The 25,683-nt window shown below is 48.1% G+C and overlaps 1 protein-coding gene across 4 annotated transcripts in view; it reads left to right on the forward strand.

Moving 5' to 3' along the window:
• The window catches only part of LOC101609317 (solute carrier family 22 member 4), an 85,781-nt gene that overhangs the window by 25,647 nt on the left and 34,451 nt on the right, over positions 1-25,683 (forward strand). For 2 of the 4 annotated variants that reach the window (XM_045153567.1, XM_045153568.1), the window contains exons 2-3: positions 21,124-21,166; positions 22,534-22,688. In XM_045153567.1, coding sequence (XP_045009502.1) covers positions 21,124-21,166; positions 22,534-22,688 — 198 coding nt within the window. Of the gene's footprint in view, positions 1-21,062; positions 21,167-22,533; positions 22,689-25,683 lie in introns of all 4 variants that reach the window. The other 2 variants (XM_004666575.2, XM_045153566.1) reach the window with 1 other exon arrangement.

Genomic DNA, 25,683 nt, shown 5'->3' on the forward strand with positions numbered 1-25,683 from the left:
ATTCCCCAGTACCCATATAAGCCAGATGCACAAGATGGCACATGCATCTGGAGTTTGTTTGCAATGGCTAAAGGCCCTAGCATGCCCATTCTGTCTGTCTGTCTATCTATCTACCTATCTCTACCTCTTTCTCTCAAATAAATAAAAAAGTTTAAAAAAAAACCACAAACTTAACATTGGTCACAATAGCATTAATTAAACCAATTTTTCCCTAAGCCCTTTTCCTGTTTTTGACCCAATCTAGAATCTCACGTTTTATTTAGTTTGTCATGTTTGTTTTCAATCTGACAATTCCTCACTCTTTCCTGGTGTACCAGGCAGCTTCAGGTCCACTGATGAACTTCCAGACCAGGCACAGTTATGGAGGAAGAGATATTTACTGAAGCTTACAGATCCAGGGGAAGTTCCATGACGGCAGAAGCTGGCCTATTTTTACAGGTCCAAACAGAGAGAGAGAAGCCATAAGCCCAAAAGCCACACAGCACAGCACACTTCAGGAACTCCAGCTTTGGGTATCTTGAGATTGGAATCTCAAACCCACCACCACACCCTAAGATCCACCCAGTGACACTGCCTCCAGCCAGATGGCTACAGATGCAAACTACAAGCTAAAAAAAAAAAAATACTGAATATATTGGGGGCCATCTATTCAAACTACCACACCTGGTTATTGTGATGAATGTCCCTTAGTTTGGGGTTTGCTTTCTCGTGTTTAGAATGAGTTCTGTAGTTTGGGGTAAGACTACTACCGAAGAGTGCCCCTGGCACGTCACCCGGGCCCGTGCATGTCAGCAATGTCTTCACCCTGCTGATGTATGTGGTTACGCTGGTGTCTGCTGGATTTTTCCACTCTTACTGTCACTCCCTTCCCTGCGTAGCTCATCAGCATCGTGAAGGAGATGCTTTGATGCCATACAAGCTGTCACCCACTGTTGGTGTCTGTTCATAGGCCTTGACCAAAATGACTCTTACTGTATCGTACTTGCCTAGGGCTGATCTGGAATTACCACAGAGAGATGCATATTCGCGACCGGGGAGATGGCTCAGTGGTTAAGGCCCTGAGAAGACTATGGACCCAGGTTCGGTTCCCCCATACCCACATAAAGCCAGAACGCACAAGGTGGCGCATGCATCTGGAGCTTGGTTGCAGTGGCTAGAGGCCCTGATGTTCCCATTCTCTCCCTCCCTCCCTCCCTATCTATCTGCCTCTCTCTCTCAAATTAATTAATTAATTAAATATTTAAAAAGAAGTACATTCTTACCACATCTGTTTATGTAAATGCTAATTTATCAGTAACAGGCTCATAAATATCTGTTTTATTCCATTAATTGTCATCGAAAGTGTTCTTAATTATTCCCCTTGTTCCCGTGATTCCAACTTGAACCAAATTACTTTTCACTTTAAGGAAAAAAAGAATGTCAAAATGTAGGGCGAGGGTTTCCATATGTCTCTAGACTGCCCGGGCTGAGCGTGACCTAAGGGAGATGTGTCAGTCGGCTGGCATAGCCGAGCTAGTCATAGGCTGGTGACTGGGCTGGCACAGGAGCAGGGTGTGCAGGATTTGGGGGGATGGGACTGGGAATTCTGTCGGGGAAGGGAGGGGTACCAAGCTTTACAGACGCCCTGTGTCACCGAGACTTAGTATAGTGGTCAGACCTTGACCTCCTCAAACATCGGGAGCAGCCACTCCATATGTGAGCAAGATCAAAGGCCCCTGCCCTGGGCAGGCAGGCAAGGCTCGAGGCCCAAGCACGGCTGGCTGTGGCCCCGAGCAGGTCCTCTTTCCCCATGGAGCAGCATTAGTACCTACAGCCCTACCTTGCTCCTTAGACTAGGACCCAAGCCCATCCATCTCCCGAATCCAGACCCTGCCTCTCCTAGGCCTTGCGCTGCACAGGCCCAAGGAGCCCTGTGTGCTGAGGACCAGCCTGCTTGACAGGGCCTCTGTAGTCAGAGATAGGGCTCCTGCCACACCCCAGCTCTATCTGCCCGCTCCTGCTTCTGCCAGCACCTCTGGGAGCTGAGGGTTGGGGCCGCTGGGGAGCACAGCCTTAGATAGGGCCTGTGCCTCACGCCTGGCCTTGAGGCACCCTCCCTGGGACCAGGAACACTGACCCCTAGCCATAGCCCAAAGGGGGGCCAGGACCCCAGCGGTACATGGAGCCTCTCCTGCGGTTCACAGGGTGCTTCTGGGAGGGGGTGGGAATGGCACTGAGATGAAGTGGGGCTCTCCTCTGGGCTCTGGGAGGGCCTGGCCGGGGAGCGGACCCGGAGTGACGGGCAGTTCTCAGGGGTTTTGGTCAGGCATGCTGCATTCTGCCCTGTCTGGTGTGGAGACTGGCACCCCGGCTGTCAAGAGAGTCTGAAATTGTTCAGCGCTCAGACGTGCCTCGTGGCAGGTTGTGAAGACAGCGTGCCAGCCCGCACCGGTAAGCCTTTATTTCCAGTCAGTGACTCAAAAAGCAGGCTTAGGCAGCGAACAAGCCAAAGAGGGGCGCTCGGGGCTGCCCCGAGCCCTGGCATGCGCGTGTTTCCCTGTTTATCAGCTGCCTCTCCCCAGACTGCTTGCTGATTGCCTCATGGCTGTCGTGTTCCTCTGACAACAGCCTCCAGGATCTCAGAGGCACTTTTGTTCAGACGCTACACCTGCTGCCAGGCCTCTGGATAAACAGACTTTGCCCTCCCCTCTTGGTGGGCAGCGGAGCCCATAGACAGAGTCCAAGGTGGCACGGTGACAAACCAGGCTGTGGCAGGCTGGTCAGGCGGGTCTGCAAGTGACTGAGTTCTTCCTTGTGGCTGGCTGCATTCCATTTATGTGTATGTGAGGCTGATACAAGCCTCTAATACCCGAGAGAAAGGCCAGAGTCACCATTCGGAACAGGGACAGGACGGATGTGATGGGGGCTCTGGGGAAAGATTTATCCCTACGACACCTCGAGACCCACTGACCCTCTATGCCTAGCCACATAGCCCAGGCTGGCAGCTCCTGCTTAGCATTGACAAGACAAGAAGGCAGCCCTAGGTGGTGATCCACACCTGTAATCCCAGACGTCAGGAGGCAGAAGTAGGAGGATCACAGGCTCAAAGCCAGCCTAGGCTAGGCTACACAGTGGGACCCTGCGTCAAAATCCCTCTCCCAAATTAAAAACAAAAAAGTCCAAAGGCAAAAAGATCTAGCACCTTTCAGAACAGGAGCTGGCATGGACCCTGCCCCTTTGCTGGTGGCACAGAGCAGAGCCCGGGCAAGCTGTGGTGGACTCAGCTCAGGGAGGAAAGGGGCAGATCTGGTCTCTGAGTGGCCCTTCTCTTTCCACAGCACCCCTCCCGGGCCCCACCTTGCCTCTCAGACGCGCCACCTTACCACTGTTACCAGAACCTCAAGACCCTGTTTCATTGGTCTTTCCCCAAAAATCAGACCCTCCAAGTCAGGAACAAAAAAAAGTGTTTATTTACACTTTTAATCAGAAGTAAGGTGAGAAATTTTCTGCTATTTCCCTACCATGCCCATTACAGTGCTATGATCTATAGAAAACATAAAACAAAGCCAGGCATGCTCATTAATAAATCTGTATATGCATATGAAGATTTAGTGATAACTTATTAAAGTTTAATGAATGAGATTGATTTTCTCCTAAAGACATTTTCTCCCCTGGCTTCAGTCTATTGTCCCCAGCAGCATGAAATTTCCTAGAGAAATTTTTTTTTTTTTTTTTTTTTTTTTGGTTTTTCAAGGTAGGGTTTCACTCTAGCCCAGGCTGACCTGGAATTCACTATGCATTCTCAGGTGGACTTGGACTCACCATGATCCTCCTATCTCTGCCTCCCGAGTGCTGGGATTAAAGGCATGCTCCACCATGCCCGGTGAGAAATCTTATTTTTAAAAAAATTGTTTTATTTAGGCTGAGGAGATGGCTCAGTGGTTAAAGGTGCTGGTTTATAAAGCTTTCCAGCACAGACTGTCTCAAGTTCAATTCCCCAGTACCCACATAAAGCCAGATACACCAAGTGGTACATGTGTCTAGAGTTTGTTTGAAAAAGTAAGAAACCTTGGCATGCCTCTGTGCTTACAAATGAATAAAATATTTTCATTTATTTGCACCAGGGTCTCTGGCCCATGCAAATGACTGCTAGACTCATGCACCACTTTGGGGGTCTGACTGTACATGGGTCCTGAGTAATTGAACCAGGGCTGGAAGGTTTTGCCAGCAAACACCTTTAACCTCTGAGCCATCTCCTCGGAGCTTGTTTGGTTTTGTTTTGCTTTGGAGAGCTCCTGTTACACAAGCCAATCTGCCTTTTCTTTTTTAGTTTTTCAAGGTAGGGTTTCACACTAACTCGGGTTGACCTGGAAGTCACTCTATAGTCTCAAACTGGTCTCAAACTCAAAGATGATCCTCCTACCTCTGCCTTCCAAGTAACCACACCAGGCATTTTTCTTTTCTTTTTTATTTTTTTAATCTTTATTATTTTTGTTGTTGTTGTTTTTCTTGCTCTAGCCCAGGCTGACCTGAAATTCACTATGTAGTCTCAGGGTGGCCTCAAATTCACAGCGATCCTCCTTTCTCTGCCTCCTGAGTGCTGGGATTAAAGGCGTGAGACCCCACGCCTGGCCTCGAGCCAGTCTTTCTTATTTTACTTTATTTTATTTTTTTGTATGCTAGGAAGTGCTGAACTTCTGAACGACATCCCCAAGTGCAACCCGCTTTACTTGTGGTTTAGCCTCTGATAACCACAGAACACACTGGCTCCTCTTTATCCCTGGAAGCTTTTTCTTTGCCTAATCTAAAGAGAGGAAGAAGCTGAGAACATTTTTAGGGTTAGCTCTCTCAGCTACTTATGAAGGGAAAAATGAGTAGAATAATTAAATAGCCAAGAAGGTAGCTCATAAAATAGGAGAAAATATTTGTGAATCATATAGCTGATGATGGACTTGTATCCAGCATATAAAAAATTATATTCTCATGTATGCTCTATGGTTCAGCAATAAAATGACATTTCCACTTAAGAAATAAACAAAATTTGCTGGGCATGTTTGTACATGCCTTTAAAGGAGGCAGAGGCAGAGGCAGGAGGATTGCCATGAGTTCAAGGCCAACCTGAGACTACATAGTGAATCTCAGGTCAGCCTGAGCAAGAGCAATACCCTACCTTGAAAAAACAGAATATATAAATAAATAAAAATAAACAAAATTGTTTGCCCATTTTAGAGAACAGATATTTCTCCATAGGCACACCAGTTCTGGATGCCATCTGAGAGCACATGGCAAATGAAGAAACATGTATTCAAGAAAAGCTTTCTTTGGCTGGGGAGATGGCTTAGCATTTAAGGTGCTTCTTGGCAAAGCCAAAGGACCCTTGTTTGATTCCTCAGTACCCACCTAAAGCCAGATACACAAGGTGGCACATGCGTCTAGAGTTCATTTGCAGTGGCTGGAGGCCCTGGCACAACCATTTTCTCTCTCCCTCTCTCTCTTGCTCCCTCTCTCTCTTTGCAAACAAATAAATAAGTTCTTAAAAAGAAAAGAAAAGATGCCAGGCGTGGTGGTGCACGCACGCCTTTAATCCCAGCACTTGAGAAGCTGAGGTAGGAGGATGCTGTCAGTTGTAGGCCAGCCTGAGATTAATTCCAGGTCAGCTTGGGCTAGAGTGAGACCCTACCTCGAAAAACCTAAAATAAATAAATAAATAAAAGGAAGGAAGGAAGGACGGAAGGCAAGCTGTCTTGGTGTGAACAGAGTCTATGGCCCTGGAATCATGAGGCCTCCACTTCTCCACATCCTAGCACAGAAAAATGGGAACGTCTCTCTAGATGGACATGGCCAAGAAAACAGAATGTGTGCTCCCCTCAGCTCACTGCATTCCCGATCTTGGGAGATCAGACCCGATGTCCATCCTCCAAGCCTGACCCCTCCTAAACAGTCCTGGGACCTTGACTGCTCTGGCTTCAGCTCACGTATAAGTCACAGGTTTGGATAGCAAGAGAAGCGATCCAAAAATACCAAATGACACCACCCAAAATGGGCCACTTTCCCTGCCCAGTGCTTGGGAGCGAGGATTTGAAGATTTTTGCCCACAGGGAGAAGTCGGCCAAAGGAGCTGAGAGGTGCCGATACTGTCTGGTTAGAAGTCAGGTTAGAAGAAGTTTAGAAGAGAAAATGATGGAGATTTTGTGGTTGAGTCTCCAAAAGGAGACCAGCACCCCAGTGGAGAAAGAGGTTCGCCCAGAGGACACCTCATCACCAACAAGGTGCAAATAGCCTTTCTGAAGTCAGAGCAGACCTCAGAGTTGCCTCAAAACAACTCCGCCCAGCACCCTAATTAGAGGTGACTCAGTTTAGCGGTAAACATGGGGAGGGCAGAAAGTCCCTGGAGCACTGGCGAGTCTAGGACAATCAGTTCCGCATGAGACCCGCATTCAAACAATAAGGTGGAGGGTGCCCTGATGCCTCCAGCGTATAAGCCCCGTCTACGGTGCACCTCTGAGTCCTCGGGCTCAGCTCCCCAGAGCCCACATGCAGAGCCAGAAGCTGTGGCGGGCTTCTGTAATCCCAGGACGCCAATGGTGAGAAGCGGGGCCGAGGCAGGAGAATCTCCCAGAAGCTCACAAGTGAAGCTTGCAAATGGAGCTGGCAGAAGGAGGAGAACAGCCCGAGACCCTGACTCCAAGCCAGGTGGAAGGTGAGGGCTGACCTCAAAGTTATCCTCTGACTTCACACATGCGCCTGGTGTGCTCACACACACATCCACACGTACACACACACACACAATTTTTTTTTTATTATTCATTTAGTTTTGGCAAGCAGAAAGAGGGACATAATAAGAGAGGGAGGGAAAAAGAGAATGAGCATGCCAAGGCCTCTTGCCACTGCGAATGAACTCCAGATGTTGTGTGCCACTTTGTGCATCTGGCTTTATGTAGCTACTGGGAATTGAATCAGGGCTTTCAGGCTTTGCAAGCAAGGGCCTGTGACCATTGAGCCATCTGTCCAGCCCTCCCTCCAATTTTTTTTTGTTTTATTTTGTTTTTGGTTTGGGGTCTCTCGAGCCTCGGCTGACCTGGAGCTCACTGTGTAGTCCCAGGCTGGCCTCAAGTTCACAGTGATCCTCCTAACTTCTGTCTCGCGAGTGCAGGGATGAAAGGTGTATGCCACCACACCCAGCCCCCAAAATTTTGTAAGACAACAAACGTCAGCCTATGACATGCATGCACACATGCACGCTCATAAATACACAATCAATAAATAAGTAAAGCAATTGAGGGGCCTAACAGCAGGTGTGACTCTTAAAGAAGCAGACAGCATAATCAAAACAAGGTGGAAGTGCTTGCACTGTATGAAGTGCCCACTGTCAACAAAAACTATAAGACAAGAGGAGAAAGCAGGCAACACATACTAAAAAGCTCTCATTATAAACATATACAAAGGAAAACAGGATTTGCAAAAATTTTATTGACAATTTCCATTATTGTAAACAATACCTCATGGTAATTCCCTCCCTCCCCCTACTTTCCCCTTTGAAACTCTGCTCTCCATCACATCCCCTCCCCCTCTCAATCAGTCTGTCCTTTATTTTAATGTCATGACATGATTTTAAAAATAGAAGGTTTGGGGCTGGAGAGATGGCTTAGCGGTTAAGGCATTTGCCTGCAAAGCCAGAAGATCCTGGTTTGACTGTCCGGAACCCACGTTAGCCAGATGCACAAGAGGCACACACGTCTGGAGTTCATTTGCACTGGCTGGAGGCCCTGGCATGCCCATTCTCTCTCTCTCTCTCAAATAAATAAGTATTTAAAAAAACTAAAAATAGATTTGGAGACAAATCTCATCAAATGTAGAATACCTGTGAAGATATGGAAATTATATGTAATAGAAATTCTGAAGTAAAAGTACACAATAGCTAAAATTAACATCACTTGAGGCTTTTGATGGAAGATTTTAAAAAGTTATTTATTTTAAGAGAGAGGTAAAGGAGGAGGCAGAGAGAGAGAGAGAATGAGCACAATTGGGCCTCCAGCCACTGCAGATGAACTCCAGATGGCAACTGCTACCTTGTGCATCTGGCTTACATGGGTACAAGGGAATTGAACCTGGGTCCTTAGGCTTCCCAGGCAAGTGTCTTAACCAAGCTATCTCTCCAGCCCTTGATGGAAGATTTGAACAGATAGAAGAAAGAATCAGCAAACCTGTAGACAACAGATGGGAAATGATACAATTCAAAGATCAAAAAGGAACTCAAGGGAAGGACGACCATGAGCAGCGCCTCTGCAAAGCGTGGAGCGTCATTAAGCACATCAGCTAATGAGAGAGAGGGTCAGAAAAAGTGCTCAAAGAAACAATGGTCAAAAACTTTACAAGTTTGATTAAAACAGTAATCTACATATTCCAGAAGCTCAACACATTCCAAGTATAATAAGCAAAAATAAATCCATGCTCCTATACATCATGGTAAAACTGCCAGAAAGCATAAGGAAATTTTTGTTTGTTTGTTTTTCCAGGTAGGGTCTCATTCCAGCTCAGGCTGACCTGGAATTCACTACATTGTCTCAGGGTGGCCTCAAACTCATGGCGATCCTCCTACCTCTGCCTACATCTCTGCCAAGTGCTGAGATTAAAGGCATGTGCCACCACGCCCGGCTTCCAAAAGGAAATTATTTATTTATTATTTTTTTTCTCAGTTTTTATTAACATTTTCCATGATTATAAAAAGTATCCCATGGTAATACTCTCCCTTCCTCCCCCACCCACTTTCCCCTTTGAAATTCCATTCTCCATCATATCTCCTCCTCATCTTAATCAGTCTCTCTTTTATTTTGACGTCATGATCTTTTCCTCCTCTTATGATGATCTTGTGTAGGGAGTGTCAGGCACTGTGAGGTCATGGATATCCAGGCCATTTTATGTCTGGAGGGAGCACATTGTAAGGAGTCCTACCCTTCCTTTGGCTCTTACATTCTTTCCACCACCTCTTCTGCATTAGACCCTGAGCCTTGGAAGGTGTGATCGAGATGTTACTCAGTACTCCAGTCACTTCTTTCCAGCACTATGATACCTTCTGAGTCATCCCAAAGTCACTGCCATCTGAAAAGAGAAGATTCTCTACTCAAAGTGAGAGTAACATTAATATAAGGGTATAAATATTAAGAGAAGTGCTTACTGGGCAGTTTGATAAGCATAGTATATACATTTTTCCAGACATCAGCAGATGTTACACCCCTAGGGCTCATGACTACCCCTGTTTTAAGTTTTCAGTATTAGGGATGTGTTTCCCCCCATGGAGCAGGCCTCCAGTCCAATTGGAGGGCAGTTGGTTTCCACCATGACAGACGTGCCACTATTGCACCCGTTGGCTCATTTGGGCTGGCCGGCCAATTATAAGGCTTGCAGTGTCTACTGCTGAGTATCTTCACTGGTGGTATCTCTTTCTCCCATTGAACTCCATATAGAATGGCTTCTTCCAGCTTTCTGTCAGCTGGTCTACATGGAGGAGGTTATCAGCTCAGCTCCAGCAGGATTTCTCAGTGGCCTTTCAGCCTAAGTATGTGGAGACCTCAGCAATAGGGTCTTACCATCTATTCCTGGTGGGAAACCAAGGGCCTTGGCAATGGCCTATAATGCTTTGGGGATATCAGGGACTTCCCTGGCCAAAAATTCACTGGAGGTAGCTCATCCTTGGCATGGAAAATTTTCTAACAACGATCTATGGCTCCTGAGTGTTCCATTGTCCAAAACCGGAGGATTCCATATGATTTATTTGCATCCTCTTAGATTTTGATTAGCCCTCCCTCCACCTTTCCCAAAAGGAAATTTTTTTTTAATTTAATTTTATTTTTTTATTTGAGAGCGACAGACACAGAGAGAAAGACAGATAGAGGGAGAGAGAGAGAATGGGCGCGCCAGGGCTTCCAGCCTCTGCAAATGAACTCCAGACGCGTGCACCCCCTTGTGCATCTGGCTAACGTGGGACCTGGGGAACCGAGCCTCGAACCGGGGTCCTTAAGCTTCACAGGCAAGCGCTTAACCGCTAAGCCATCTCTCCAGCCCCCAAAAGGAAATTTTTGAAAGCAACAAAAATATGACTTGTCAGGCTGGAGAGATGGCTTAGTGGTTAAGCACTGGCCTGTGAAGCCTAAGGACCCTAGTTTGAGACTCAATTCCCCAGGACTCACGTTAGCCAGATGCACAAGGGGGCACACACATCTGGAGTTCGTTTACAGTGGCTGGAGGCCCTGGCACGCCTATTCTTTCTCTCTCTCTCTTTCCCTCCCTCCCTCCTCTCTGTCTGTCGCTCTCAAATAAATAAGTAAAAATAACCAATTAAAAAATATGGCTTGTTCAATATAAGAGAACTCCAATAAAATTAGCTTTTGATGTTTCATAAATAATGGAAGATAGCCGGGTGTGGTGATGCACACCTTTAATCCTAGCACTTGGGAGGCAGAAGTAGGAGGATCACTGTGAGTTCAAGGCCAGCCTGAGGCTGCATAGTGAATTGCAGTTCAGCCTGGGCTAGAGTGACACCCAACCTCACAAAACAAAAACATGGGATTGGAGAGATGGCTTAGCAGTTAAGTTCCCCAGTACTCATATACACCATGTCCTGTTCCAAAAACTTATGATTAACATAGCATTTCCCAAGTTGATCTACAGATTCAGTGCAAAAAATGGGCCCAGCCCTAAGTGTGAAGCCAGTCTGTTGTTTGGCTAAATGGGTATATTGTGCCCACCAAACTGCGGCTTAATATTTATGTTTATGCCCACAGGTCAGTGCTGTTCTCACCTTTGGTTAGAAAAGCTTCTTTGCGTAGCTGGCACTGGCTACTGGGGAGACTAGAAATCCATCAAAATGCTGAGAATATGTGATGGGGGTGTTGTCAGGCCAATGGGGGCCATCTGTACCACCCCTTCCATGGATGGGGGGAACCCTACAGAAGGTAGGTTGAAAGAACGAAAGAGCCAGATGGTGGGAAAGAACGCTGTTAAACGCTGTCTTCAGGACACGAGTGGCCCTTGCGTTCATGACCTCACAGTGACTGTCATTACCTGCATAGTCTCGGGTCCATTAACATCCCATCATAGAAGGTGAAAAAGGGCAAAAGTTAAAAAAGATATCAAAGTAGCAAGGAGGTTTGATGGAAAAAAAAAAAAAAGGAGAGGCTAGTGGAAGGGAAGATGATCAAAATACACTACAGGGCTGGAGAGATGGCTTTGTAGTTAAGGTTCTAGCCTGCAAAGCCTAAGGACTCAGGTTCAATTCCCTAGTACCTACATAATCCAGATGCATGTGGTGGCATATGTGTCTGGAGTTCATTTGCAGTGGCTAGAGGCCCTGGTACACCCATTCTTTCTCTTTCTCTCTATCTATCCCCTTTTCTCTCTCTCTCAAACAAATAAATAAAACTAAAACAATAAGTTAAACTTTTAAAATACACTATATACATGTAAGAAAATTGTCAGTAAAAAGTGTTTTGTAGAGAAAAGACATTCAGCATCATGAGCCATTAGGAAATGCAGTTCAAGACCCAGTGAGGTTCATCTCTATGTCCACTGGGTTAGTCAAAATTAAGGACACACAACAATGCTAGAGGGATGTAGAGAAAAAAAAATCTTCATTCATTGGGACCTTACTCATTGGTGGAACTTTAAAATAGGATAACCATTTTGGAAAGCAGACTGGAAGTTCCTCAAATAGTTTAATATAGATTTAAATTTCTGACCCTGCAATTCCACTACTATGCATATCCCAAGAAAAATGAAAATAAAGGACCATACAAAAATCTTGTACATGGTCAGGCACGGTGGCACATGCCTTTAATCCCAGCACTGGGGAGGTAGAGGTAGGAGGATTGCTGTGAGTTGGAGGCCAGCCTGAGGCGACGTAGTGAATTCCAGGTCAGCCTGGGCTAGAGTGAGACCCTACCTAGAAAAGGAAAATCGTGTACATGCATATAACAGCCCCATCCACAGTAGCCAAACCGTGGACCTGAAGCAGCATCTATGCAGTTTGATAAGTGAATACTATCAAAATAAATCAACACTACGGAATGCTATTCCACTATAAAGAGGAATGAAGTGCTGGTACGCGACTCCATACATTGGATGGACCTTGAAAACATCCCAATAAGTGAGAGTGAAGACACCAGGAACCAAACGCCGCATGCTAGTTTGGAGATATGTCTCAGCGGCAGGATGCGTGCCTAGCATGTACAAAGGCTCCATTCCCAGCATTGCCAAAACAAAATCAAGTAAAAAATGGACTAAATTGTATGATACCAACTGCATGAAATTCCCATAATAGGAGAGCCCATACAGTCAGAAAATAAATAAGCAGTTGCCAAGGGCTGGGAGGTGAAGAGAATGGGGCGTGCTGGTAATGGGCTGATGAAAGTGCTCTAACGCTGGACGGTGCCGACGGCCTCACAAACCTGTGGCCATATTTAAGAGCGGCTTACCTGTTCACTTTGAGAGTAGTTTCTGAGTTTTATATCCCAATGAAGCTGCTGTAAACAGAAAGAATTAACTATTCAGGGAATTTTTGTTTGTTTGTTTATTTTACAGATGGTCAAGAAATTTCCAGCCTTAAGTTACAACCAAGTTGTAAAGAAGGAACTGGGGTGTACGTGTGTTCTGTTAGGAGCTATTTCCTCTTCCTTTCTCCCAGGGTGAAGGATAACTATAAGAGGACCCTGTAGAGACCCATTTTTCTTTCTTAAATGGATCATGCTAACTTTATATTCATAGTCATCTCTGGGATTAAAGTCTATTTATGAAAGGATTTTATACCTTGTGGTAAGAGCTTTTTTTGGGGGGGGGTTTCGAGGTAGGGTCTCACTCTAGCTCAGGCTGACCTGGAATTCACTATGTAGTCTTAGGCTGGCCTCGAACTCACAGCAATTCTCCTACCTCTGCCTCCTGAGTGCTGGGATTAAAGGCATGCATCACCACGCCTGGCCGTTTTCTAGTTTTTCATAATTGAATGGAAGGATTTTTCTTTCTCCGAGTCTGTTTCATATAGTCAGGCTTAAGTGTAAGATGCTTTTATCATTCATCCGTGTCGCACAAGTCATGGTCCAGCTTGGTACAAAGACATGAGGTTAGGAGAAAGGAAATCATTTACCAAAACCTGTGATGTGTCAGATAGTACATGTGCTCTTCTGTCCAGTGTCCAGCACCCCCGGGAGGGAGTATCATCTTTGCTTCTTTAAAGAGAGAGCAGCAAGCTGATAGAGACCCAATATCTTGCAGTCAAAAGTGGCAGAAGCCAGGGCTGGAGAGATGGCTTAGCAGGTAAAGCATTTGCCTATGAAGCCTAAGGACCCAGGTTCAATTCCCCAGTATCCACGTAAGCAAGATGCACAAGGGGGCGCATGCATCTGGAGTTCATTTGCAGTGGCTGGAGGCCCTGGCATGCCCATTCTCTCCCTCTCTCTGCCTCTCTCTCTCTCTGTATGTCTGCCTCTCTCCCTCTTTCCCTCTCTCAAATAATTAAAAATAATTTTTAAAATTAAATTTAAATTGGCAGAAGCCAAGAAAATCTATACTCTACTCAGCATAGGACTGCCTTCTAGGACTTTCAGCTCTATGCAGGCCTTATCTTTATGGTCTTTTACCACTTTGATCCAGGCTAAAACTGCCAGACCTTTAACTACTTGGAGAGTTCAAGGTTGAAAGTGACTTTCAAAGTACAGTGCATGGTACTTCCCAGCCCCAGAGTCACATACTTTCCAAACGTGCTTTCTGTTACCCTTAGTAATTCAAAATTTGTTCATCAACATCCTTCTGTCATCAGTTATCTAGTATATAATTGTACTGATTACTCAAGCCTTCTTTTCTTTACTCTTTTTTGCTGGGCATGGTGGCACAGGTCTTTATGCGAGAGAGAGAGAGAGAACTGGCGCTCTAGGGCTTCAGCTACTGCAGTCCAACTCCAGACACATGCGCCACCTTGTGCCCATGCACCACCTTGTGCGCTTTTGTCGCCTTGTGCGTCTGGCTTACATGGGACCTGGAGAGTCGAACATGGGTCCTTAGGCTTTGCAGGCAAGTGCCTAAGTGCTAAGTGCTAAGTGCTAAGCCATCTCTCCAGCCCTTTTCATTTTCTTTTCCTTTTTTCTTTTTTCTTTTTTTTTTTGAAGCAGAGTCTCACTCTAGCCCAGGCTGACCTGGAGCTCACTCTGTAGCCCAGGCTGGCCTCAGACTCCCAGAGTTCCTCCCATCTCAGCCTCCAGAGTGCGGAGATTAAAGGCAGGCGCCACCACTCGCCGGCGCTTCGGGTGAAAGGTGAAAAGGAAGGTGCCGGGTGCTTTTCCTGCTCTTTCCTGGGGCTGCAGCAGTGGTGGAGAAGTCGGGAGCTCAGCCGCCCACCAGGCCTGCTGGCCTCGGGCACTCACATGGACACGCCTGGTCCATCCTCTGAAGTACACTTGACCTTGAGCTTTACGAAGGCAAGACCCGTGTCTCATGCCCAACACAGATCCTGGCCTGGAGCAAATACTTGTTGTCAACTGAACAAATCATTAAGTAATTCCTTCTGCCAACCCATTAAAAGAATTCGGATTGAGCCGGGCTGGTGGCTCACGCCTTTAATCCCAGCACTCCAGAGGCAGAGGTAGGAGGATCACCATGAGTTCGAGGCCACCCTGAGACTCCATAGTGAGTTCCAGGTCAGCCTTGGCTACAGTGAGGCCCCACCTTGAAAACCAAAAAGAAAAGAATTTGGACTGGTCGCACCCTTGCTCCATGCTTCCACTTACTCAGTGATAGGATGAGGAGGAAAAGAACATGCATTTGCACAGAGCCACTTAGGGCGTGCATGGAACGATGCCACATGCTCACCAAGCGCTCCGTAGCCTATGGTGGTGCACACCTGTCATCCGGTCACCCAGGAAGTGGAAGCGGGAGGCTCAGAAGTTCAAGGTCATCCTTGGCTACATAGGGAATATGAGACCAGCTTAGGATGAGACTCCAGAAAGATCCACTGTGATTATCATTCCTATTATCATTACTGTTTGGCAGGCATGAGAGGCGTTTCTATGCCAAAAGTGACTTTCCATCCCTTACTCCTTTTCTTTCCATTTTGTTAGCACTGGAGAGTGAATGTGGGGCCTCAAGGGCGCTAGGCAAGCACTCCATCACTGAGCCAATCTTGAACTGAACTGAAGGGCAAGAGCTTTAACCACTGAACCATTACTCAAGCCTAATATTTTATTTTTATTTACTTATTCGAAAAACAGGGAAAGAAAAAGAGAATGGGCACGCCAGGGCCTCTAGCCACCGCAAAGGAACTGCAGACACATGAGCCACCTTGTGCATCTGGCTTACATGGGTCCTGGGGGATTGAACCTGGGTTCTTAGGCTTTGCCGCAACACCTTACCTGCTAAGCCATCTCTGCAGCCCATCACTCTGCTCTTTTGTGGGAACCTCAATCTGAGACCCACAGGATCGGGGCGCACATCTGCGTCTCTTCCAGCTGAGCAGCTTGGGCTTGCTGGGAGCCACACTCCACACGTTCTCCAGAGGGGAGGGGGCTGTTTTTATTTATTTATTTGCAAACAGGGAGTGTTGGAGGGGAGAAGAAGATGGGCGCACCAGGGCCTTCAGCTGCTGCAAATGACCTCCAGACGCATGTGCCACCTTGTGCATCTGGCTTTACGTGGGTACTGGAGAATTGAACCTGGGTCGTTAGGCTTTGCAGGCAAGCACCTTAACTGCTGAGCCATCTCTCCAGCCCCAGGAGCTATGTTTTGAAAACGTTAGTGCTTGGCTTTAAAAGAATGGCTCCGAAACCATGCCCGAACATCTGTGCACAGCCTCTGATCTTCTCGCCACACGTGTGTTTATGTGTACTGTGTTTGTCTACATGTGGAGGGGAAAGCTCTATTCTGTCAAGAGAAACGTGGTCCTCCAGTGGAACTAAGTTAGCCACAGAGAGTTTTCTAGGTCCTGACTAGTGGGGCCCTCAAGTCCCAAGGGGCTAGCCAATGTCAGTGCCTGGCTTCTTCAATGACTGCCTTTTTTTTTTAATTTTTATTTATTTATTTATTTGAGAGAGACAGACACAGAGAGAAAGACAGATAGAGAGAGAGAGAGAGAGAGAGAGAATGGGCGCGCCAGGGCTTCCAGCCTCTGCAAACGAACTCCAGATGCGTGCGCCCCCTTGTGCATCTGGCTAACGTGGGACCTGGGGAACCGAGCCTCGAACCAGGGTCCTTAGGCTTCACAGGCAAGCGCTTAACCGCTAAGCCATCTCTCCAGCCCCAATGACTGCCTTTTGAAGACAAAGGCTTCGCTATGGGCTGGCAGCTGGTGCACTGGTTGCCAGCCCCCTGAGCTCTGTCTGGAACTTGGCCAATCCTGTGTTCCACTATGAGGCTTTCCACAGCCTACCAAACGGACTCCTTGGACACAAAAACTCACACAGGAAGAATGCAGCCCTAGAGCCAATCATGGGCTGCTATGGAGTCAAAACTACCTTGGCCAGAGTCCTCAGAAGCACAGCGCCCAATATGCGCCTGGGGAAGATGGTCACAGCTCTCTCATGGCCTTCATATTTCTCAGTGTCATGCAGGGCTTCGGGGAGGGAAGCGAGACCCACGGTCAGGGATGTCTGGTCCCCAGGAAGGAGAATGATGGGAACTGACCCCATCACACCCTTTTTAGTATCCCCGCTTTCGACCAGTCCCCAGGTGATCAGGCTTGGCACCCTGTCAAGGCCAGCTTCATGGACGTACAACCTATGTAGTTACATAGGACCCCACACCTACCTGGTATCTATGCTTGGCCATGAGAATTTTCAAAATGCTTTTTTTCTCCCCAAAAAACAATATCAATATATATATATATTTATATTTATATTTATTTATTTTTGAGACAGGATATTACCAGCTTCAAACTCCTGATCCTCTTGCCTCAGCTTCCTGAGGATTATAGGTGTGTACTACCATGCCTGGTTTGAAATTCTTGATTTTTGAGTCAGGGGCCTTGAAATTGCAGTTTGCACTGGGCCTGAAAATGAGGCCGTATTCCTGCCCACTGCTGTTGCCCACACAAAGCCTGCCTCCACCCAAGTGTTAACCAGGCCCAGCCTTGCTCAGCTCCTGGGATCTGATGAGATCAGGTGCCCTCAGGGTAGTAGCTGCAGCTGTGGCTCCCCTCGTGACAGCCTTTTCCTCTTCCTTCTGTCTACCTCCCTATGCCAAAGTCCTGACGGAAGCAGCTGAAAGCCACCAAAGCGAGGCCAGTCTATCTGGGCGATCTCCGCTGCTCACAGGCAGCTCGGGCGGCGATGGGATCACAGGCGCGTTTACACGGGTTCTGGAGCGTGAGCGTGGGTCCCGTGCTTGTGCGGAAAGCACTTTGCCTGCTCAGATATCTCCCCAGCTCCATCTCGTTTTTATTTTTTTTTGCATATGTTTGTGCACATGTGTTATGCATGTTGGTGTGAAGGAAGGCCCAATGACAAACTTCAAGAACAGGTTTACACTTTTCTTTTCTAAAAATGTTTTATTTTATGTTTATTTACTTATGAGAGAGAGAGAATGAATGGATGTACCAGAGCCTCCAACCTCTGCAAAGGGACTCTAGACACCTGTGTTACCATGTGCGTCTGGCTTACATGGGTTCTGGGGAGTTGAACCCAAGTCCTTAGGCTTTGCAGGCAAGTGTCGTAACCATCAAGCCATCCCTCCAGCCCTGCTTTTTATTTTTTACTTTGTAAATAGTTACTTATTTCATATTGATGCTTTCATATATGTAATTAACATATTTTGACCTTAATCCCTTTCTTATCTGCACCACTTCCCATTAACTTTCTGGTCCTCTTCCCCATTAATCCCCAGTTTACTTTTTTGTATTTTGTTTTTATTAATTTTTTTTTTTTTTGAAAGAGAGAGAACGAAAGAGAATGGGCACGCCAGGGCTTCCAGCTGCTGCAAATGAACTCCAGATGTGTGTGCCACCTTGTGCATCTGGCTTCCATGGGTCCTGTGGAACTGAACCTGGGTCCTTTGGCTTTGCAGGCAAGCGCCTTAACCATTAAGCAATCTCTTCAACTCCCAGTTTACTTTTTTTATATAAAGATTTTATTTTTGTTTATTTATTAGAGACAGAGAGAGAGAGAGTGGGCACACCAGGGCCTCCAGCCACTGCAAACGAACTCTGGATGCATGCACCACCTTGTGCATATGGTTTATGTGGGATCTGGAGAGTTGAACTGAGGTCCTTTGGCTTTGCAGGCAAACGCCTTAACCATTAAACCATCTCTCCAGCCCCCAGTTTACATTTTTTGACCCACGGGGTTAATTTAAGGTAGTGTGCATGATCATGTCTGGAAGTTATTTCCTATGGAATAGGTAACTTACCTGTGGCTACACCGGGGATGAACTTGACTTCCCTCTCCTAGCTGTCATTAGATACTGTGGGAAGTGTGGTGTCTCTTGGACCCCTCATTTGTCTATGATGAAATACTGGCAGGCTCAATCTTGTGCAGGAAACCACAGCTGCTATGAATTCATGAGTATAACAGCATGTCATACCCTGGAGACAGCATTTCACAACCCTTCTGCACGTCTTCAGTTCTTTTGTTGATTGTTTGTTTGTTACTCTTAAGTTCTTTCTGCCTTCTCATCAGGACACCCCTAAGGCTTACGGGGGTGGGTCAGATGTCTTGTTTAAAGTCTAGCGCCCAGCCACCACTTGTTCTTGGCAGTTTTGGCAGCTGTGCATCTCTGCATTAGCCTCTGTTCATGGAAGGAAGAAACTTCTGTAACTGAGGTGTTAAGCAACACCAACCTATGGGAACAAATATAGATATTTAGAAGATAGCTTGACACGTTGTCTGGTTAGCTTAACTTCAGTGGTAGATTCCTCGCCCCCCCTTAGGCCTCTGTCCTTAGCCACGGGCTTTGGGCTTTGGGCCAGGTTTACGGTAACACGCCTGAATTCCCTTCTGTGGAGCTCGCCTTAAATCCACTTAAAGCCACCGTTGCACCAGTGGGCATATCTTGCCTGGCAGATTGGCTGTCAAATACACAGGGTCCACAACTGGCCAGGACCGTTGATGGCTCCTTCCCTCCCCGCCCCCAGCTGCTTCCATAGCACTTTGGGTATGAAGAAAGCGAGCTGGCCTGCCGGGCTGGAAGCTTCCAAGTCAGTTGCAGGTTGGTTTCTGAGCGTCCTCAGAGCAAATGTGTGGCGCCTACACCCAACAGTAAGGCCTTACCGTCTAGCTTAGGTGGGCAGCAAGGGCAGCAGCGATGGCCTGGATTGTTTGAGGGGCTCCTGTAGTCTCCCTAACTAATAGCTCACTGGGAGGCATCTCACGCCTGTATGTTTTTCTTTGTGTACCTGTGGAAATGCCTCTTCCTGCCACAGGCTAAGCTGCAGGATGAATGTGTGGATGCATTTAAGTCAACCACACTTTCAGGGCAGCTGTGGGGAGTAAGGACGGAATTGCTGTGCCCATGCCTCGGATGTAGGACTCCCATCTAGGGCAGCTGAGGTGGGCTGGAGGTGAAGGGTCTTTCTTCTAGGCTGGGCTCATCTTACCACAGATTAAGCCCCTTCCTCCTCACAGCAAAAATGTACAAATGAGTCGGGCGTGGTGGCGCACACCTTTAATCCCAGCACTCGGGAGGCAGAGGTAGGAGGATCACCATGAGTTTAAGGCAGACCTGAGACTACATAGTGAATTCCAGGTCAACCTGGGCCAGAGTGAGACCCTACCTCAAAAAAACAAAAAACAAACAAACAATATATATATATATATATATATATATATATATATATATATATGTATGTATGTATGTATGTATATATACACAAATGAAGGGCTGGAGAGTTGGCTTAGCGGTTAAGGCACTTGCCTGTGAAGCTTAAGGACTTATGTTCAACTCTACAGGTCCCACATAAGCCAGACACACAAGGTGACACAAGTGTGTAAGGTTGATGCACATGTACACAAGGGGGCACATACATCTATAGTTCAATTTCAGTGGCTGAGGCCCGGGCATGCCGATTCTCTCTCTTTCTCTCTCATAAAAAAGGCCAGTGTGATGGGCTTGCCTCAAAAAAAAAAAAAAAAAACAGTAAACAAACTATATATACACGAAGCCAAGCATGGTGGCACACACCTTTACTCCAACACTTGGGAGGCTGAGGTAAGAGGATTGCCGTGAGTTCGAGACCACCCTGAGAATACACAGTGAATTCCAGTTCAGCCTGGGTTACAGCAAGACCCTACCTTGAAAAACAAAACATCAACAACAACAACAACAAAACAAAAATACATGAAGGAGAGGTCACTAAACACACCTTGAAATCTCCCTTGAGACTCTGCTGAATTGATTTCAGTCAAGATCTGGGAACCAGAACGCAGGCTGAAAGTCTCGTGTTCTGGATCCACCAGCAGCAGCTTGTTAGGACAATAGCACCCCAAAGGGCCCGGGGACTGGGAGGGACCCCACAGCTGGAACGGCTGGTGGAAAGGACATGGGGGGGGGGATGAAAGAAGGCGGGATAGCGTGCCCAGGAGAGGAGCGGGGAGAGCCTGGCACCGTGGGCTTTGCACCAAGCCAGAAAGCTCTGCCAGGGATCCTGGGGCTCTCCAGAGAGATCTGCTCAGAAAATAAAGTCACGGAGCACAGAGACCACAGGACATTCGTACTGCTGGGCGTGGAGCCATGCTCGACCCCTGTGGCTTTTCACAGCCTTCCTCTGTGCTGAGTTGCTTCAAAGGAACAAGACATCCCTGGCTTCAAATTGCTTTTCTACTCACTGGTCTTGAGCAGCCATGGTCACTGCCGCCTTCTCGCTATGTAATGAATGCAGGTAGAAGCTAAATGTCAGGCAGGACAGCGGCATGCCTGGGGCTACTCTGCACACTGAATGGAACAGACAAACCCAGAGCTGCAAGTCCTAAGCCCCTTCACAGAGGCACAGGATGGCACAGGAGGGGACAGGAAGCAGTGTCTCTGGCAGACGTCTAACCATCTGTGTTCCCTGGAGCTGGGCTGGGGCGAGGCCTGCCGGAGGGCTGGGCTCACACTTCATGCTGTCTTGTTGGCAGTGGGATCTGGTGTGTGAGAATGACTGGAAGACGCCCCTCACCGCCTCCTTGTTCTTCGTAGGCGTGCTCATGGGCTCCTTCGTGTCTGGACAGCTGTCAGACAGGTAAGTGCGCTGGCTGGGGAAAGGTGGGAGGGACAGAGTTCATGGGATTTCTGCTCAAAGGACAGGACCCTTAAGCCACTGAGTCAGTGATGGGTGGAGCCCAGCATTTGGGAGACTGAGGCAGGAGGATCACAAGCTCAAAGTCTAAATAGCAAGACCCTGTCTAACTAACTAACTAACTAACTCAACTAATTAGTGACTCTTACCCAGATGTACCTCATGTGCAACTCTGGCCCCCGCGCCCCTGCCTGGACCCACTCTTGTCTTTCAGCCTGAACTTCTGGAGTTAAAGAGCTGACTTGAACTGGCTCTAGGACTTCTGGAGGTCACAGGCTATAGGACACAGCACAGTAGCTCCCCAAGGTGTGCTTCACCCGTCCCACGTGTTCTGGGGTGACACAAAGAGATAGGCGTACTAGATGGCAGTGCTAAGGCTTACCAGAGGAGTGCCTGCCGCTCCCCCCAGCTTCAAAGCCCAATGGGACCCCCAACCAATGCTCTTGCCCTTGAATTTGTACAGTGGAGCAGGAGTCCATTCTGCTCACACCTGTGCCCTGTGCTAGCCATTGGTCACTACCCGAGAATGACATCTTCCCATAGAGAAGTGCTTCGTAATTTTGGTTGTGCATAGACTCACCTGGGAAACTTCTTAGAATCCCAACAATCCAAACTGCATCACAGAGAGAAGGCTCTGTAGAAGTGGGGTGCTGGCATCTGTGCAGATGTTCCTTCACTTATGATGGGGTTATGCCCCCGTAACTCCATTCTAAGTTGAGATGTCTTAAGTCACAGCAGCATTTCCCACACCTAACACAGCACTCTCGCATAGCAAGCACACCGTAGAGCAACAGTTGTTTCCTGACTAACAGGAGTTGCCCAGCATCAAGGGCGTCACACATAGCGCGGCTCTGTCCAAGCGCGAAATTCAAAGTAGCGATTCCACTGAGTACGCATCAATTTTCCACCGCTGTAAGATCAAAACAGCCCACGTCGAGCCATTGTGTAAGTCAGGGACTGTCTGTATTTTTTAAAAGCTTTCCAGATGATTCCAGGTGGAACCAACTCTGAGAAGTGTCCGCAATCTACGCTGTACTCACTCTCCAGAAATGAGGTGTTGGGGGGCACTCCCTGTGGTTTCTTCTGAAGAGCAGATTTCTCATGTGATCCCAACAGAAGCCACTCCGTGCTTTCCTGGTTCCAGACCTGGCAAGGAAGCTAAGAAGGTGCCTCCTGGGCAGGCGGCTGGTGGAGGCCTCACCAGGGAAGAAGTTGACAGGATGTGACAGGGAGAAAACGCTGATCCCCAGGGAGAGACAAAGTCTGCAGAGACCGGCCGCCTCACCATCTTTGTCGCACTCTTCCCGTAGGTTCGGCCGGAAGAACATTCTCTTCACCACCATGGCTGTTCAGACTGGGTTCAGCTTCCTGCAGATTTTCTCCATCAACTGGGAGATGTTCACCGTGCTCTTTGTCATCGTGGGCATGGGTCAGATCTCCAACTATGTGGTGGCCTTCATCCTAGGTAGGAACGGCTTTTGCGGCACAGGGCTCTTTCCTCTAACCTTCTGAAAGGCCAGCTAGGCGGGAATCACGGGCCTGTGCTTCTGCACATCCCTCCAGCTCGGATATACGTGGGCTGGGGAGAAGGCCGCAGCCATCTGTGGACTCACTGTGGGCCTGGCATAGCAGAGAGGCTGCTCACAGGGAACCGGACTCGCTGGGCCCTGATATGAGGCCAAAGAGCAAGAGATCAGGCTGGGAAGAAGTGGCCATGCAGCCTGAGAAGCATGGGACTTAGGAGAGGCCTCTGGGAGAGCGCATAGCCTGGGGAGCTCCTTGATCTGGCCTGTGGAGGCAGAAAGTTGTGGTCCAGGGTCTAGGACAGGACTTAGGACGTGGTGATCCACAAAGGAGGGAAAGGCCCTTGTCAGATGGGAAGAAGTCAGCCCACCTGGACAGATGCGCCCCGGCCTGAGTCTGAGCTCTGTGCTGGCTGATGCTGATAGTGGCCCTGCCGCAAGTGAGTGATCGCAAGAAGGTCAGGCTACGGGGAGGCCAGCGGTCAGCGCCCAGGCCGTGGGGAGGCCCGAGCCCTGTTCAGCTTCTCTGAGGAGGAAAGGGTGTGAGTTTCATGCAAGTCGATCAGGGCCACCCTCAGGAGTAAGCCCCTCTGAGCACCCCGTGTGGGCAGGTGAGAGGAGGGGAATGAGACCACCTCCAGCACACTCAACACCCGAGGCCTACAACCTCCGCTTGGATCACACTAGCTGGCCCAGCACTGTCCCAGTTTGTCCCTGATGTCCAGTGAGATTCTTAATAATAACCCCCCCTTTTAAATATTTTATTCATTTATTTATTTGATCAAGAGGTAGGTAGAAAGAGAGTGGGGAGAGAGAGAATGGGTGTGCCAGAGCCTCCAGCCACTACAAACAAACTCCAGGTGCATGTGCCACCATGAGAATCTGGCTCACATGGGTACCGGGGAATCGAACCTGGGTCCTTTGGCTTCGCAGGCAAATGCTTTAACTGCTAAGCCATCCCTCCAGCCCTGTTTTTTCAAGATAGTCCCAGGCTGACCTGGAACTCACCATTAGTCCCAAGCTGGCCTCAAACTCATAGCGCTCCTCCTACCTTGGCCTCTCGAGTGTTGGGATTAAAGGCGTGTGCCACCACGCCCGGCCAATAGTATCCTCCCCTCCCCCCCCCCCGTTTTGCACATAGCATCTTTATTAACAACAGAACAAAACTTGAAACAGCCGAGATGTTTATCATTTAGGAATAGCTGGGCAACTGCAGAACATTTTCACAACAGAACAGTAAGCAATAAATAGGAGTGGATTTACACAGTGAAATGAATATGAATTTCAAATGCAATGTGCTGAGCAAAATATGTCAGACACAAATGTACACATAGGATCTATTTTTTTGAAGTGCTCGAGAAGTCAAATCTAATTTATAGTCACAGAAAGCAGGTAAGGAGTTACTAGGGCTGGGTATTCCAGTGCGAGAGCTTCGAGACCGCTTGGGTGATTGGCATGGGACGCAGCCTAATGGGAGTGGCAGTGAAGCGGGCACTCACACAACTGTCAACACTTTTCGAACGTAACTTAAAGTAAATGTATGTTAGCCGGGGATAGTGGCACACGCCTTTAATCCCAGCACTTGAGAGGCAGAGGTAGAATTGCTGTGAGTTTGAGGCCAGCCTGGGACGGCATAGGGAATTCCAGGTCAGCCTGGGCTAGAGTGAAACCCCACCTTGAAAAATCAAAAAATAAAATAAAGTATGTTACTATATTCAAATTATCCTCATTTAAGAAAGTTTCACCCTCATAGTGAATTCCAGGTCAGCCTGTGCTAGAATGAGACCCTACCTCGAAAAACTAAAATAAAAAGAAGCTGATGAGGTGGGAAGAGAATATCATAACTTGTTAATAGTATTCCTTTTTTAATTTTTGTGAGTTATGTATTTATTTATGTATTTACGAGTGAGAGTATATTGGTGTACCAGGGCCTCTTGCCTCTGAAAACGAACGCTAGACACATGCGCTACTTTGTGTGGTCTGGCTTTCCGTGGGAATGAACCCCTGGCCTGCAGGCTCTACAAGCCAGCACGCTTTACTGCTGAGCCGTCTCCACAGCCTGGAGTAGCGCTTCACCTGGCTGGGTGGCTCTGATTGCTTTTGGGAGCCCGTGACTCACTGGCTTTGGCAGGACTGTGTTCTTTGGAGTCAGAGGCTTGTAAGGCTTGTACACGCTCTGTCAAGGGGCCAAAGCGGAATTGTTCAAATTCCACGTCTTTAATTATTGATGAAGGGCGCCTTGCCACGTGTCCGGCCTCGTGTCTGTGGGAGGAGGAGGAAGGAGGAGATGGAGAGAGCAGCCTGCGTGCGTGGTCCCAGCACACAGCATGCTCTTGGCAGCTAGAGGAGGCCGCTCTGTGCCCTGGGGTAGGGAAGGGAAGAGTCACGGTGAGGTCAGGCATGCTCCGGCACACCTGCTGTCCCAGCCCTCAAGAGGCAGAGGCAGGAGGATCATACACTTGAGGCCAGCATAGACTATGTAGTAACACCAAGTCTCCCAAAACACAAACAGCAAGAAAATCCCACCACCACCACCACAACAGAGATCATTTGTATGGAGGGTGGAGAGCTGCTGTAGGCTGGAAACAGAGAAGAGGGACGTGGGACAGAAAGGTGAGCCTCCTAATGCCCTACAGTAAGAACGCAGCAACACGGGCCTCCCCACCCAGAGGAGCCGGGACAGGGTTCCAGGAGGACCCAGGACCCTCTGGAATGGGAGGACGGAGAGTTGCTGGGAAGCCAGAGCATCATTCCCCAGGCTGGGAGCCTGCTGAGGAGGTCTGTGCCAGGCAGTGGTGCCCTCGGGCTCTGAGGAACAAGGCTTGCCTCTCTTCAGGGACAGGTGCTCCTGGGTCCTTGGAGCCTCTGCTGTGAGAGTGGACAGGTGCCCGGCATCACGCTCCACATCCCTCCCTGCACCCACCCCTCAACGTGGCT

This window comes from Jaculus jaculus, chromosome 6 (genome assembly GCF_020740685.1).
Source record: "Jaculus jaculus isolate mJacJac1 chromosome 6, mJacJac1.mat.Y.cur, whole genome shotgun sequence".
NCBI classification, from domain to species: Eukaryota; Metazoa; Chordata; class Mammalia; order Rodentia; family Dipodidae; genus Jaculus; species Jaculus jaculus.